General features: G+C 33.2%; 1 protein-coding gene across 22 annotated transcripts in view; it reads right to left on the bottom strand.

Moving 5' to 3' along the window:
* ATRX (ATRX chromatin remodeler) overlaps nucleotides 1-17,557 on the bottom strand; it is a 253,199-nt gene that overhangs the window by 133,963 nt on the left and 101,679 nt on the right. For all 22 annotated transcript variants that reach the window (XR_010838695.1, XM_059050734.2, XM_059050736.2 and 19 more), the window contains 3 exons: nucleotides 8,822-8,955; nucleotides 8,191-8,367; nucleotides 2,832-2,925 (listed from right to left, as the gene is read on the bottom strand). Coding sequence is in view for 21 of the 22 variants with exons in the window: in XM_059050734.2 (XP_058906717.1) it covers nucleotides 2,832-2,925; nucleotides 8,191-8,367; nucleotides 8,822-8,955 (405 nt within the window). In the remaining variant the exon portion in view is untranslated. The remainder of the gene's footprint in view (nucleotides 1-2,831; nucleotides 2,926-8,190; nucleotides 8,368-8,821; nucleotides 8,956-17,557) is intronic.

The raw sequence follows: 17,557 nt of genomic DNA, 5'->3' as shown, positions 1-17,557 counted from the left end.
ATGGAGACACAAAAGACCCTGAATAGCCAAAGCAATCCTGAGAAAGAAAAACAAAGCTGGAGGAATCAGGTTCCCTGACTCCAGACTATACTACAAAGCTAGAGTAATCAAAACAGTATGGTACTGGCACAAAAACAGAAATATTGATCATTTGAACAGGAAAGAAAGCCCAGAAATAAACCCATGCACCTATGGTCAATTAATCTACAACAAAGGAGGCAAAAATATACAACGGAGAAAAGACAATCTATTCAATAAGTGGTGCCAGGAAAACTGGACAGTTACATGTAAAAGAATGAAATTACAACATTCTACAACACCATACACAAAAATAAACTCAAAATGGATTAAAGACCTAAATGTAAGATCAGATACTATAAAACTCTTAGAGAAAAACATAGGCAGAACACTCTTCGACATAACTTGCAGCAATATCTTTTCAGATCCACCTCCTAGAATAATGAAAATAAAACCAAAATAAACAAATGGGATCTAATTAAACCTAAAAGCTTTTGCATAGTGAAGGAAACCACAAACAAAAGAAGATAACCCACAGAATGAGAGAAAATATTTGCAACCAATGCGACTGACAAGGAATTAAACTCCAAAATATACAAATAGCTCATGCAGCTCAATAACAACAACAAAAAATCCTAATCAAAATTATGGGCAGAAGATCTAAATAGACATTTTTACAAAGAAGACATACAGATGGCCAGAAAGCACATGAAAAGATGCTCATCATTGCTAATTATTAGAGAAATGCAAATCAAAACTACAATGAGGTACCACCTCACACCATTCAGAATGGCCATCATTAAAAAGTCCACAAATAATAAACGCTGGAGAGGGTGTGCAGAAAAGGGAACCCTCTTACACTGTTGGTGGGAATGTAAATTGGTGCAGCCACTATGGAAAACAGTATGGAGTGTCCTCAAAAAACTAAAATTAGAGTTACCATATGATCCAGCAATTCCATACCTGAGCATATACCCAGACAAAACTATAATTTGAAAAGATACATGCACCCCTATGTTCCTAGCAGCACTATTTACCATAGCCAAGACACGGAAACAACCTAAAATGTCCGTCTACAGATGAATGGATAAAGATGTGGTGTGTGTGTGTACATACACACACACACACACACACATATACACACACGATGGAATATTACTCAGTCATCAAAAAAGTGAAATAATGCCATTTGCAGCAACTTGGATGGACCTAGAGATTACCATACTAAGCGAAGTAAGTCAGAAAGAGAAAGACAAATACCATATGATATCCCTTATATGTGGAATCTAGAATAGGACACAAGAAACAGAAACAGACTCACAGATGTAGAGAACAGATTTGTGGCTTCCAAGGGGGAGTGAGGGGGTGAAGGAGGGAAGGACTTGGAGTTGGCAGTTAGCAGTCACAAACTATTATATATAGGATGGATAAACAACAAGGTCCTACTTGAACTATATTCAAGTTCCACAGGGAACTATATTCAATATCCTGTGATAAACCATAATGGAAAATAATATGAAAAAGAATATAAATATGTATAACTGAATCACTTTGCTATATAGCAGAAATTAACACATTGTAAATCAACTATACTTCAATAAAATATTTTTTAAAAAGGAATAAAGTACTGAAACAAGCTACAGCCCTGGATAAACAATGAAAACATTATGCTAACTGAAAAATCCATTCATAAAAAAGACACATATTTAAGAATCTATTCATATGAAATGTTCAGAATAAGTAAATCCATACACAAACAGATTAGTTTTTGCCAGGGGATGAGAAGCAGGAAAAACAGGAAATGACAGCTAAGGAGTACAGGATTTCTTTCTGGGATGATGGAAATGTTCTGAAATTAGATAGTGGTAGTAGACACACAACTTTGTGAATATTCTAAAAATATCTGTATTCTACTCTTTAAAATAGTGAATTTTGTGTTATGTGAATTCCATCTCAGTGCTTTAAAATTCTCATTGTATCCTATTGTTATTTTATATTTCCCTGAAGTACAGTATGTTACTATACTCCAGGCACAACCTGGTATTAATCTAAAACAACCTCAAATGTTTTAAAATTTACAAGTGCAAACAGCTTTGTAGATATACATATACACACTCACACAAACACAAATTGATAAGTTGATAGAAGTATCGTATTATTCTGGAGGAAATAAAAAATTTCTTAGAATGGTTATTATTACCTAAAATACTATGCTAACAAGGAAGCAAAATTTTAAATAACTTGTAATCTAGATCAGTAGCTATGTGTATTGAGAGAACAAACATATCTTAATTACTATAATACCAGTAGTACTACAAAGAGCAATAATTAGCATTCATGGAGCACTTACTAATTACCAAATAGGCACTATTATAAGTCCTTTACATGCACCATCTCATTTAATACCCACAATAATCAATAAGGTAAATAATAATGTAATCCCCCATTTTATAGATGAGGAAACTGAAGCACAGAGTATTCATACAAACAGGAAGTAGCAAAACCAGGAGTTAGAGTGCAGTAGTTTGTCTACAGAGCCTCTTACCTACTACAACTTCTCACCACCACCACAACAAAAAATTACAGTTAAGAGTGTTTTTGTACACTGAAAGTCCACCTAATTTAGAACATACAATTCAAGTATATATAGCATGTTTATACATACTAGTTTTAAATTAATAATTTTAATAATGATTTTCAAATCAAAATGTTAAATATTTTATTTTATTAGTAACAGCAAACTTTCCACAAATAATTTGAAGCATGGTTATTCAGATTAATTCCTAAAATTTTAGAAAATACTATATATTTACCGTGTTCTCGGCCGTTGTTCATCTTCAGATTCACTAACTTCTTCACTAACTCCTGATTCCTGAAAATCAGAATCTTCAGAATCTTCACTGCTCACTTGAATAAAAATATGTTAAAAGTTATTAAATACTTCCCAATAGAAATGCAATTTGTCAATAACTTCACATTAAAACTTAGAGTATTATGAGAATAATATCTGTAGTACATATTATGTCATATAGATTAGACCAGTTAATGACACAAATGGTATGTATAAAAAATTCAAGTGAAATCCAACTATGGTTATAAAATTATGATTCTACATTAAAATATAAGGATTAATTGTATATGAACTGACAAAATGAGAAACTGCCTGTCAATAAAAGAATTCTGGTTATTTAAAACAAGCAAAGTAGGCTGGCCAAGGTGGAATAAGGGCGATTATAGACCCTCTGCCATTTATGACAACTAAAAACTATAGACAGAATACATAAAATAACAACCTAAGAACTGTGAAAAGGAAACAAGAGCAGGTAGACTAGGGACTGAAATCAAAACCTGAATAATGATCCCCATAAAACTGTGGAGGGATGTGAATGCCATGGGTTTTATTTTTTCCTTTCTTTCCTAGTTTTGACAGGAAGGCCGGCTGAATTCCAAAACTATGCAGTGGGTGCTGACAGCAAAACTCTGAGAGGACTGCATTTCTAGCCACAGCACTGGAAAAAGGAGCAGAGCCCTGCATATCACAAGAATATAAGGTGAATTCCCAATTTTATTTTTTCTCTCCAAAATTTTTTCTGTACCAAAACTGCCACTAAGACACAGGCATCTGAAACCCCAGGAGAATACCCATATCTTTCTGGCCAGAGGAAGCCAGGCAGTGAAAATATAAGATGAGCCTGGACTATCTTGTGGTGCCAGAAAGTAAAGCAGTGCTCAAAAAATGATGGGGATATATTCAAAGGACACAGGATCCAACTTGAGACGCTCCCAATAAGCAAAGCCAGAACAATCTGAGCAACAAAATGAACAACTGGATTATAACTCATAGAATAAAATAAATATCTATCTATAAGTCCATATTAATATAAGCAATGCAATAAATAAATAAACAGGGGGAAATAACTATTCCTAGAAGTAATGAAAGAAACTGAAAATCACTTAAACATACATCACAGTAAAACTGCTCAGGCAGTTGGATGCTAAAATTAGTGGACATAAGTATGATGAGAAACAGGAAATTTGCATTGCCTCAAAGTATCTCCCTACAAGATATTAAATATGAACAGAAAAATAGTTTTCTTTTTTACAGTGGAAAAATCCAGCAGACACCAACTTAAGCAACTTAAATCAGGTTAGCATTACCAGTAATAAGACATATTGTCATCATACACGCTTGGTACAATACACTGAGAAAGATACAATATCACTTTTGTAGTACTGTCATCAAAATGCCTAATAACCTAAACCTAACCATGAGAAAACACCAGACAAATACATATAGATGGACAGTCTAGAAAACAACTGATAATAGACTTCAAAAGCGTCAAGGTCATGAAAGAAAAGACCAAGGAACTGTCACAGATTGGAGTAGATTAAAGAGACAACTAACTGAATGCAATGTGGGATCCTAGAGTGGATTCCAAAGTGGTAAAAGAACACCAGTGGGAAAAATAATGATAACCAAATAAAATCTACAGTTTACATCAGAGGTCAGAGGTCTGACAGTAAGTATTTTCAACTTTGTAGGCTATATGGTCTCTGTTGCAACCACTCATCTCTACTCAACTTTGCCACTATAAACACATGAAAGCAGTAACTGAATAAGTATAACAGTGCCCCAATAAACTTTTACTTATAAAGAAAGGCAGAAGGTCAGATTTATCCTACAGGTGTAGTCTGTCAAATCCTGGTTGAACTAATAGTATTGCATCATTGTTAATTTCCTAGTTTTGATTGTTGTGCTGTAATAAGTATAAGGTATTAAATTAGGGAAGCTGGGTGAAGGGTATATAGGAACTCCACACTATTTTTGTGACATTTCTATAAATCTAAAATTATTTCAAAATAAAATATTTTTAGAATTTCATGAGCTGACCTCAGAATCAAAGGTCTATTCTATCTAAAAAAAAAACATAGGCAAGCATGAATAATATAAAGACTTGCTATGGGAGAAGAGCAGAATGAGGAATTATTGTTTAGTGAGTTTCAGCTTGGGATGATGAAAGAATTCTGGAGACAGATAGTGTTAATGGATGCACAACAATGTGAATATATTAATGCCACTGAATTACTTCAAAAACTTAAAAATGGTTAAAATTTTATGTTATGTATATTTTACCACAATAAAAAACAAACAATAGTAAAAAAGAACTGTTAAGCAACTGGGAATTTGGGAGAACACAGGTGTCCAAATGTACGCACAAACTTATCCTGTAATTAAATACAATTTTAAGTCTAGTATTCATTTTTCATCAAACATTTTATTTTGAAAAATTTCAAACCTACCAAAAGTTTTAAAGAATTTTTGAATGTATCCCTTCTCCTAAATTCACTTACTGTTAAGTTTAGCACATTTGCTTTATCTCTCCCTAAACATACACACACCCTTTTTTGAACTGAACCATTTGAAATTAAATGCTGATATCATGACAGTTAACCCTTAAGCATAAGGACACTGTCCTACATAACTAAATACCATTATAATGCATGAGAAAAATAACATCAATTTCTATATCATCTACTATAAAGGCAATAACTACACTTTTGAAATTATCACCAAAATAACTTTTACAACTTTTTTCAAATTTAGGTGAAAATTAAAATCCACATGCTACACTTGATTTAATATTATAATTCAGCTATTAGCTTTTGATTTCTCCCTATTGCCCAACATTAAGTTTCCAGACAATACAGGTACACCAGAGTTTACAAAACTTGGAAAATCATGCAACTCCAAATGTAGTATCAATCACTATGATAATAACCTGCATTAGAAAAATTAATATGATGGGGTTTTAGTTCACTCCCTTCTACACAAACGAACCAAAAAAAAAAAAAAAACAGCTGGGTAATAAGTTACCCACAGAAGAGGACAAACAATGGAAACACAGGTCACAGAAAACTTGGGTTTCAACAAAGCATTTCAAATGTATTTGGCCCACTAAAGGACTCTATATTCCTGAGCTAAGCCTCAGAGGCAAATCAGTATTTCTCCTTTTGTTGAAGATGCACAGGAAATCATGTTATGTAACATGCTAAATCACTCAGTTCCTTTATAGAATCTGAAAGACCGGCTTGTAGTCAGGCTGCAAAGAAATTTATGAGAAAAGCATTCACAAAATGAGGTACTATTATTTATTTGTTTACATGAAAATATCCATGAAATATTAAGTATACGTGTGGGTGGGGTGGTACCTTCCTCCCCTTCTTTAATGGATAGCTGCTGCTCTTTAGCCCTTTAAATGTTCAGGATTCCAAGATTCTTTCCTTAGCCCTCTATTTGCACAACATTACAGCTCCACTGGGCAATCTCATTATTACACATATACCAGAACAACCACACTTGACATCAACTATGGCAATATCCTTCAAATGGATTCAAAGCCTTCAGTCTCACAGAATAACAGGCAACTAATCTGAACGTATTACAACCTTGGTTGAAATCTTTCAATGGAAAAAATGAGTGGTTGTGCTGAAGTTGTGATTCTTGAGTGCTGGTAACGAATGTCCTGTGTCTTGAGGTGCCATACATGTTCATCAAGCTATCCACTTATGAAATGCACACTTTTCTGGATATATACCTTAAATAAAAAGTTTTTAAAAAGTGGTGGCACTCCTCTGTGACTACACTAAAAACAAACTGTACACTATAAACTGGTAAACTATATGGTTTGTGAATTATGTCTCAATATAGCTATAATATAAAAATAATTTTTAAAATTAAAAAAAACAATTAAACCTTTCAATGGCTCTCCATCCTATAGAGCCTACTATACTTCTCAGACACTTCCAAAAATGCTTTCTTATTCCTAGTGGCAAAGAAGAGTTAATCTGACCGACAGGAATTGGGTAGTAAAGTCTTCAGAATCTGTCCCAAAGAAGAAAAAACTTTCTTTAAACTTCTTGTTAGCTGAAATTCTCAGGAAATTTTCACATTTAATTGCTCAATATATGTGATTACTTAATATAAGAATACTCTCCGCCAACTCTCAAGTAAAATGAACACACCAAAGAGATGTACCATGTTTACTCTATAGCCTGATATACCCATGAGTCCACTGCCAAGTACTTCAGTTTGAGAAACACAGGCTTACAAAGGTCTCTAGTATCTGGTCTCTGTCTTATTGGCCCAGCCTAATTTCCTGCTGTTCCTTTCCCTACTCCCTCCTATACTCCAGCTATACCACATTAATTGCATCCCCTCCACCATGTGCTAAACAATTTGCAGAGGTTTTTAAAATTTTTTCGCTGCTTGTATTATAAATCTTTACAACACATCTACCTGCTCCCCATTTAGAACTTGATCTGCTGGGTGAAACTCTTCATCTTTGTGAAGTCTTCTCTGATAACCCCTAGCCCCCAAGAAGCTAAAGAAATCCTCTCAGTGTCACACTTTACAATACCTCTGTTATACAAGACAACCCTCATGGTACTATAATTTCTTATAATAGTAATGTCAATAATTCTTACTAAACCAATGACTTCCAAACCTGGCTACATATCAAAATCATATCAGAGATGCTCTTAAAACATATGGATACCTAGGTCCTACCACCACCAATTATGCTGTAATTGGCTTGGGGTGGAACCCTGCCATAGGTATATTTTTAAATCCAAGTTATCTGCATGTGGAGTCAGGTTGAAAACCATCACATAAGCCAATGATTTCCTTATTCATTTTGTATCCTTGATGTTTACCATGACACTGGAAACATGTTAAGTAACTCAATGCAGAAGGACTCAGACTTTTAATGTAATAAAAATTTAATCTGGCTAAAGTTTTACATATAAGCTTGCATAAATCTATCCAAATTAATTGTATGTTCTATCTTTCCTCATTATTTCTTCTTGCACTTACAGGCAGTCTTATATTTTCTACATAAGTTTAATGCATATTTTATTTATTGTCATATTTCTTTGTCTTTTTAATCTAAATGTATATGACTACTAAAGGTCAAAAATAGTCTTTGTGTCATCTCTCAAGTTTCTGGGTTATCTTCCCACTCTAAATTCTTTATTTCACTCTCAGAATAGTTGTTGTCAGTGTGCTGATACCTAATATAGGTGGTCAATTGGAGCCAATATACTTAAATTTCACAACTATACTTAGTTTATAAAACCAGTATGTTCCTTGCTATCAGAATTAAAATGTCTTACCCTTCCTTCTATTTCTGCCTTTGGCTTCTTTGTGCTCTTTAGGTTTCGTCTTTTTTTCTTCTCCAGATTCTCCATCACTCACAGTCAGCTTGTGCCTCAAAAGCCTATGTCTGTATCTCGGCTTCTTAGATTCTTCAGAATCTGAATCTGATTCAGAATTGACTTGATTTTTTGCTTCTAAATGGAGAAAACAAATCAGTAAAACCTTCGGCCTTTTTTCCTTTAAAATGTTGTAAAACTACATATTTTGTTTGTTGACAATTATCATGTTTTATGGAACTGATCAGAGCTGTGTACTTATCTGGGTTGCACTGGTGATAATAGGCTATCTCATACATCAAACTTGATCTATTACTATTATTAAATATTGATTAAATATCACCAGTATACATTTATAGATTTTTTTAAAGGTAAAAAATATTTTCCTTTAAAAATCATCTGTTTATTGGCAGTAACTGACAAAACTTGCACAATTATTACCAGATATTCAAACGGAGTAAAGGTAGTAAAGTTTTCAACATTTTAATAAATTTCAAATGCATGTGTTAAGAGATTTCATGGTCAGACAGTCTTCAAAGCCTGAATTGGTCAAATAATTATGAAATCCTATACTTCTCTTTGGGGAACTCACCCTCATCTCCAGGGTTTTCTTCATTGTGTTTTCCAGTTCTTTTTTTCCCTTCTTCTGATTCATCATCTGAAGATCCATCCTCATCCGAGGAAAGATTGGCTTTAATTTCTTCTAAAAGCATCTTCTTGGCAATTCTTGAGTAAAAAGACAATGAAAACTATATATTTGGTGGTGAAGTGTAACAAATTAAAAACAAAAAGAATTATGTGTATCAAAATAGAAATAAATGTGTCCATAGATTTTTTATTATAAAGAAAATCTATCAAAACCATATTTTAACCTAAACTACCAAGCAAAATTTTTGAAAATGCTCTTAGCACTGATTTTCTCCCAGTTCTATACAATTCTGCAATATAGTGAAAAATCTCAGGGACATTTCTACTAACTATTTTGACCAGTTCCAACTTCATGCTGGATAACTTTCCAATCCTACACTTGCTCTGCTGCCACCATCCAACAACAACAATATCAAGACAGGCCCACAAAAGTAAATCAATTCATTCAGACAAATGGCATTCCAAAACTGAACTCCACATGAGAGGATTTATTCAACAGCAAAACATATTCTTAGAAAATCAGTGTGTAATAAACCTCTTTATTGTGAAACAGTACCTCAAACTAGTGGATAATATTTTGGCCCTTAAATTTCAATTTACTTCATAAATTCTTCTAACCAAATGAAAGAATACAACACATAAGTATTGAAGCAATCAAAAATCCCTAATAATATTCAAACTAGGGCAGAGAAGGGGCAAGAGTGCTATTAACCACATACATAGTTAAAAGAACAAAAATTACCATAAATGAGTTTCCACTTTCCAAAGAAGTAGATAGTGCATTAGCCTCAAACATATAAAAATTTTTCAAGATGCTCCTCAAAGACCAATTTGCTAATGAAAAAATCAACTGCTAAAAGCATGAGAAAATAATTCTTTAATACCATCTTATGTTAAAATAAAATACATTCCTAAAAAATCTCCATGTTTGCACTAAAGGAAGACATCTGAAAGTGTAAGATAAAAGCAGTTTTTGTGCAAGATGAGGTGTTTTGCACCTTTTGATATAAATTCATAAATCACAGTAACAAAGGAATACCTTACAGAAAGGCTCAAAAGTTGACATGATTCTTGGTTTTCCATGAACTAATTTCTATGTGGATAAACATCTACTCTGCAATCAAGAATGACTCTAGCTCAGTCAAAAACTTGCAGCTGGAATTATGGAACTTTTGTTATTTTTGGATTTGAAACTCCTCTTTTTATTTCTTAACATGCACTCACATTTAAGTCAAGAATACATTCAATGGTAGGAGATGTTAATGCATGTTAATGCCTTCTTAACTTTATTTGATACATTGTTCATTGCTATTTATACTCAAAGATATATAGCAAAGGCACCTAAACAGACTGAAGCAAACAAAATAGCTAATCACTTCCATAAATGCTTATTATATGCCCTTTGGTACTTTCCCCCTAACCAGATAGATAAGGAATATTTAGACAACACAGAGAGTTACCAATTGCAAGAGGAAACCACAGATGAGTTAGCTTTTCTGAGGGTTTCCAACTTGATTTGCTAAAATTAGATCACTCCAATTTAAATTCTACTGGAGTTGGGGACTTCCCTGGTGTTCCAGTGGTTGGGACTTCACCTTCCAATGCAGGGGGTACGGGGTTCGATCCCTGGTTAGGGAGCTAAGATCCCACATGCCTCATGGCCAAAAAACCCAAAACATAAAACGGAAGCAATAATGTAACAAATTCAATAAAAGACTTTAATAATGGTCCACATCAAAAAAACTTAAAATAACCCTACTGGAGTTGAGCAATGAAGTCTTCACTGCTCTTAAACTTCTACATCAGTGGTTTGCTGACTTTGGTTGCACACGGTAAACATTTTAAAAATGGGGACTAATATAGGGTTGCCAACTTTTCATTTTGTCAAGAAAAAAATTTAAACCCAAATATCATTTACTTTTATCATTTTATAAAATAAAAAATAAACACACCCTCCACAAATTAGGAAACAGTTTCAAAATCAAGGGTGGTTCTTTAAACTTATTAAAAGCATCTTTCTGGAAAAACTCTAAAATCGTCTTTAATACACAGCACATTATCATTTCCCATAAATAAGAAACAACTTTCTCAAGCCAATTTGAGTAAAACCACTGTTTTGGAATGAATAAATGTGTGTGTGTGCTTAAGTGTGCATAAAATGTGAAGCACTGGATAATAGGTTACAAATAGAAAAACATAGTTTACTTGCAGTTACAAGATCTTATATACCCATTTGGGTGGTACAATAATAGCCAACAAAAATACAATTATTAATTTAGTTACTCTAAAGTTTAGTTCAATCACCTGATTTCAGTTTGTATTTACAAGTTCAAAAAATGTCTTAAATTCCATATAATCTGTAAAGACTTGGTTGTTAACTTTAACAAACCACATAATATTTCTTCTTTCAAACTCTAGACTCCTAATATGTCTACTAAATGGAAAGTCAAAATATGTAAACCTACAAATACTAAAGTTCTAGAATGTCATGAAGAAGAACTATGAAATATATAAAACAATAAGATTCTATACCAACTAAAAAAAATCACATAAGTCATGGAAAATAAAATGAGATCCACATAATGAAGAATTATTTGATTTATCAACAACCTTCAGTAAGACCATAATATATAGAAGAATCACAGATACTTTAGAAGCAAAAAAATTTGCAAACTTCAGAGAATGCTCATTTTTCTCCAAACTGACAGTTATACAGAGTGATAGACTCCCTAAGCTTTACCTCACTAAGATGTTTTAAATTTGCCCTCTAACACCTTTTGAGCAAAGGAAAGCCTAATGTATAGCCATATACATTAAGCCCTAAAAAGAATAATAAAGTTAAATTATTTTGCATAAATTATGGCTGATGGCTCACGTCCAATATGTCAAAGACCTACTGTATCACACACCTAGCCTATCGCATAGCCGACACCTCAAAGTTAGAACTTAATTTGAAGGACCTAAGTAAGGGCTGAGGCTGACCTTCAACCTGAGTATTCAGCAAACATGTTGAGGTGAGATGTGTCCCATCTACAAAGCCTGCTGTGAGATGCTTTAAGGGAAACTCCACTACCTTAACTCTTGAGTCACAGGCCACAGAGACTTCAAGGACATCATCACGTGAGAACCAGCTGAGGCTGGCAAAGCATCATTTTGGAGGCCTCGGCTGGACCCATGCTGGTATGCATGTGATGGATGTATAGTCATGATCCCTAGTTGATTCTGTTTGCTCGGAAGTTTCCTTTCTTGAGGCTTTCCAGGACGTTTCTGAGAAAATCATCCACGCAACAAGACACTGCCCCTGGAATCTCAATGCTCAACATTACATCTTGGGGCAGGTGTAGCATCCAAAGCAGTCACGACTCTATCAGAAGCATTAGAGGCACAGGCTGTGCCACTCTTGTGGCAGAAAACCTGGGCAGAGCCGGAAGTAATGGAGTCACTCCTCCATTTTCCTGAAAGGGCGGGAAAGGAGAGGGGAAGAAAGCAAAACAATATGGGAGGGAGGGTAAAAACCCACAAACAATGATCGGAACTGGCGCATGAAAGAATAAATAAAAGAACCGAAAACCTCGAACAAGCTAAGTCTTCTAAATCACATAATGAATACCAAGATAAGATAATGCCTTATTACACCTTCCACCTTCATCTACTAAAATAAAGCAAAACTAAAATAAGGAATGAGCCCAACAATGCAAAGACAAACAAGCAATCAGAGAGAGAGAGAGAGAGAGAGAGAGAGACAGAAAGAGCCAAGAAAGCCTTTAGTAATTCTGATTCTATCTAGAAAGGAAATCAGTAATGCCTCTTGTTTAAAGCACTCAAACAGGAAAAGAAAGTAAACTGCCTCTTGCTGGTAGATAAATCAATAATTCAAAACACTGAGTTTCTAAGAAAGGAGTGATCAAGAGAAAGATCTCTTGCACCAGGGAATTGTAGAGAAACAGCCATTACAAAAGCAACACAAAATGTTAGAGCTAGAAAAAGGGACCTTAGAATTCAATTTTGTCATTTTACAGATGAGGAAACAGGCTTAGAGAGGGGAAATGACTTGGCCAAAGAAACAAAGCTAGTTAGTGGCAAAACCAGGAGTAGTACCTAAAATCCTGAATCCCAATCTGCTACTAATTTTACTATGCCAGTGCTATATTCTCTACTCATTCACTACTACTGTGCTAATGAGTGCTTGGGGCAATACACTTATGTCACATTCTTAAAGTTAGCTGTATTTCACTGATTTAGACATTAAAAAATTCAAGTTTTCATTAAAAAAATTTTTTTTGAAAGAGTTCTAAACATCTTTCGTCCAGTATGCACCATCTCTAAAATGTAACAACAGGCCATCTTGAATACATCCTACAATCTACTGCTTTATCTTTTAAGAGATTCTGAAAACAGGCTTGAAGAAAATTGCTAAATGAAAAATACATTTTTAGAAGGCCAAAATACTGCGCATCCATACACAAAGGTGACAAAATTTTAAATTGTTTTTTTTACATTCTGTGCACAGTATCACAATAGAATAGTTAAAACAGAGAATTCTGAATAAGATTATGTTTCAAGATTAAAAAAACAACTGTCTAAGCAAATGTAGTACAAAACATCATACCATATATAAAAGGTTGATATGTAAAACAATTCAAATGACTACAGTCCAAAACATGTTGAATATTTTTTGTGAGGAACACACATTCTTCTAGTAGGGAGGGAGGCTTTGTTTTAACAAATGTTACATAATTCAGGTTGAGAATAAAAAATAAAACATTTCGGGGACTTCCCTGGTGGTCCAGTAGTTAAGACTCTGCACCCCCAATGCAGGGAGCACGGGTTCAATCCCTGGTCAGGGAACTAAGATCCCACATGCTGCAAAGCATGGCAAAAAAAAAAAAAAAAAGGAATTCCTCATCTTTAAAATCTGTATTAGTGTTTTATTAACTCCTTGGTTCAAAATTAGTACCTTTTTTTTTTTGACGGCGCCACTCAGCTTGTGGGATCAAACCTGGGCCTCCTGCAGTGGAAGCACTAAGTCCTAACCACTGGACTGCCAGGGAATTCCCCCAAATTAGTATCTTGATAAAAACCTTTCTATGAAAAACTATAACCAAGGCATAATGATCTGCACCTAAAGATAGTGCTATTCATGAGATAAAGATGAAGTCACTAAATAACCAAAAAGCTGAACAACAGTATGAAACTATTTTTTAAGTCACATGTTCTACAATGTTTGCAATTAATGAAAAACATCACTGTTTTCTTAAAATTAATATCAAATAACTTTTAAAAATAAATCTTAGGAGTAGGAAAATAAAAGCTGTAGGAAATTAAGAACCCACAGTTTATTAATAATTTATACATGGGCTCAAATTACAAAATGTGTATTCCCTGATTTTATGTAAAAATCTAGGCCAGCTTTAGAGGAAATTTTAACAAGAAAAAATTTATTAACATTGATATAAATTTAGAAAATTTGATCATACTAAAGATCATACTAAATAGTTCAATATTTTTATACCTGAAAAGTAAAAAAAAGACTTATGTGTCTCAATTTTATTTTTAAGATTCAAAGTAAAAGACAAAGATGATATAGTCAGAAAAATGAACCTTTTTTGCTAACACTAGAAAAATCCAAACTCTCCTTTGGGGGGGGGTGCTTTTTCTCATTATCTAAAAGTCCCATTACAATATCACCAAATAATAGAGAACAGGAATGGAAGGCTGAACATAATATTTATATCTTAAGCAGAGAGATCACCACTAATGACCATATTTCTTTCCTTGCTGGGAATTCTAGCATAAAAAAGAGAGCTGGTGGCAACTGTAACCAGTTTAGATATCTACAAATAGATCCTATCCAGTGGCTAGACACCTGTATTATACTTGACTTACAATACTTACCTGCACTATAAAGACAAAGTAAATTGAAAAAGAATTACCTTAAAATTGCCAGACATTTAAAACCCTTACTCAAACATGAAAACAAGTAAAATACTCATTTAAAATGCTACCTTTGTTTTTCAAGCCCAATAAAGGAGAACTAAAGCAATTTTGCTAACCAAATAGGACCACCATGAAAAAAAATTCACAGAAAAAAAATTATTCCAGATTTAGCAAATTTGTATAGAGAACAGATAAAGACACATATAGAAGATGAACATTTGGAAAAGTGTTTAAAATAGAAACCAAAGTCATATGTCAAAGGAATGTGAGATATACTCATGCCATTAATCTTTGCTGAAATCAGGTAAACAATCATCAAATATCTTTATTAACATGAACAATATCCAGGAATCATTAATCACTTCCAAAAATATGCTGGATTAACAGCACAGAGCGTGCATCAAAAGAATACCTACACCGGGCTTCCCTGGTGGCGCAGTGGTTGAGAGTCCACCTGCCGATGCAGGGGACACAGGTTCCTGCCCCGGTCCGGGAAGATCCCACATGCCACGGAGCGGCTAGGCCCGTGAGCCATGGTCGCTGCGCCTGCGTCCGGAGCCTGTGCTCCGCAATGGGAGAGGCCACAACAGTGAGAGCCCCACGTACCGTAAAAAAAAAAAAAAAAAAAAAAAAGAATACCTACACTGAGCTAGTAGGAAAAAAAAAAAATCATTTGCATGTTTCCAGTCTGAAAAGCAAAGTATTACCAAATGATAAAATACTTGGAAAATTTGAAGGCTACAGTGTATTCCCACAATAATTAAGCAGAACTTCTATTAACAATGGGTAATTTCTTTAAGCAATCTCCAAATCAAATTTTGCTTCAATGAAAAAAAAATTATTTAGCCCCACTGAGAAATTATGAGAAAAATTATGCAGTATTAATATACCCAACTAAGCATTTTTCAACTATAAATATATGTATGTGTGTGGCAGGAGAGGGTATCCATATAAAAACCTCAGCTTTTAAACAAAATTGGGATTAAAAAAAGAATGCTGATTTAGAAAAAAATCTAGCAATCTAGTTTTTTCCTCTTAAAAGCTCAGTTTTAAATATTTTCCACGCCCTGTAAAAAATACAAATAAAGAATATTCTGAAAATAATTCTTTTTTGGGAGGAATGGATTCTTCAGTGACTGTTTTAGTATGCAACCCCTAAAGAAAAGCCTGGTTTTATAACCCTCAACACTATCACTATTGAACTTGAATACACTACCATCTTATGACTGAGGCTAATTCACAGTGCAGGTATTAAAACATAGGACATTAAATATCCTTTCAATGAAAGAACCAATTTAAAACATAACTAACAGGTATTTGAAAGCCAACATTAACATAATGGCACATTCGAATAAATGACTTTAAAATTACTTGTATAATTTAAATAACCTGACAAACTGTGTGATATTATTATTCTCCCTTTCAAAAAGTACATAAAGTCTAAGCTATAAAATTTGAAGTAAATTCTCAGTTATACAAAATTGAAAGTATAAAGTTAGTCTACTATTTAATTTTTTCTACAAAGCTCAGTCAAAAAATCATAAAAGTTAACCTGTTATTCAACCTATAATTTTTGTCATTGTTTATTAAATAAATGCAATTAAATAGAAATTACTTTACAAGTTAGACCACTCTACTCACAACAGCATATATTTACTTTCAAATATGAATGATACTACATAATAGTACACTAAAATAACAGAAACTTATTTATTCACACCTACTAAAATATTCAGGACATGACTAAGTCCTTTAAATGACCTGAAAAGCTATTATAACTTTAAAACAGGAAAGATAAATAATAGTGAAATCTGTTGTAAAACTTTCACACACATATATAAGTAAATATGTAATGTATAAGTACATATGTTTTGGGAATTATTACTTCCTCAATTTTAGAAATATCAAAACTTCTTTGGCTACAAACTAGCCTAAATATTTTGGTTCTATCAAATTCTTTCAACTCTCATGAAAAGATGGATTATAATTAAAATTAAATGCTTGAACAAGAAAAATGTTTTATAGAAATTTATTGCATCCAAATAGTTAACCATTTGCATAAATACACTATTTACCTCTTCATAAACATTAACACTGAAAATGTATTACAATACTGCTAAAAAGGCAAAGCATATGAAATTTATACACAATTTATACACAATTACACAATTGTGTACAAATTTATACACAATTACAATATACTGTGTACCAAAATACATCCTATTCAAAAACGTGAAAGGTAAAAATAATTCCAAGACTTTATCATGATCTGAAAACAAATTTTTAAAAGTTGCTTAGTGCATACTCAAATATGCTCAAGTATGCTGTCTATACCAAAATAATTCAAGAAGGTATTTGTATCCCCATCATTAGATAACCCATGGGTATTAGATACCTCACTGGTATATTAGATATGAAACAAGTTATTAATGGCATATTTTATAAAAGCACATTAAACTGAATATAAAGAAAAACATGCTCAAGGTAAAATTCAATTCTTCTCAAAAGTACTCAACAGGGTTGTATTTTTTAATCACAAATGCAAGATGGAATTAAAGATACCTTTCAATAAAATAATTGCCAGTTACAGAGAGATATGATCAAGTAACTTAAAAGATAAAAATGATATTTATATTTTGATAAGCTCTAACACAAATAAAAAATTATCATACCTTAATGACACTCATTTGGTGTTTAAATATGAAATTAAGATTCATAACTCATAAGTAAATTAGGATATAGC

The sequence above is a fragment of the Kogia breviceps genome, chromosome X (assembly GCF_026419965.1).
Source record: "Kogia breviceps isolate mKogBre1 chromosome X, mKogBre1 haplotype 1, whole genome shotgun sequence".
Lineage (NCBI taxonomy): Eukaryota > Metazoa > Chordata > Mammalia > Artiodactyla > Physeteridae > Kogia > Kogia breviceps.
This window is presented reverse-complemented; position numbering and strand designations above follow the sequence as displayed.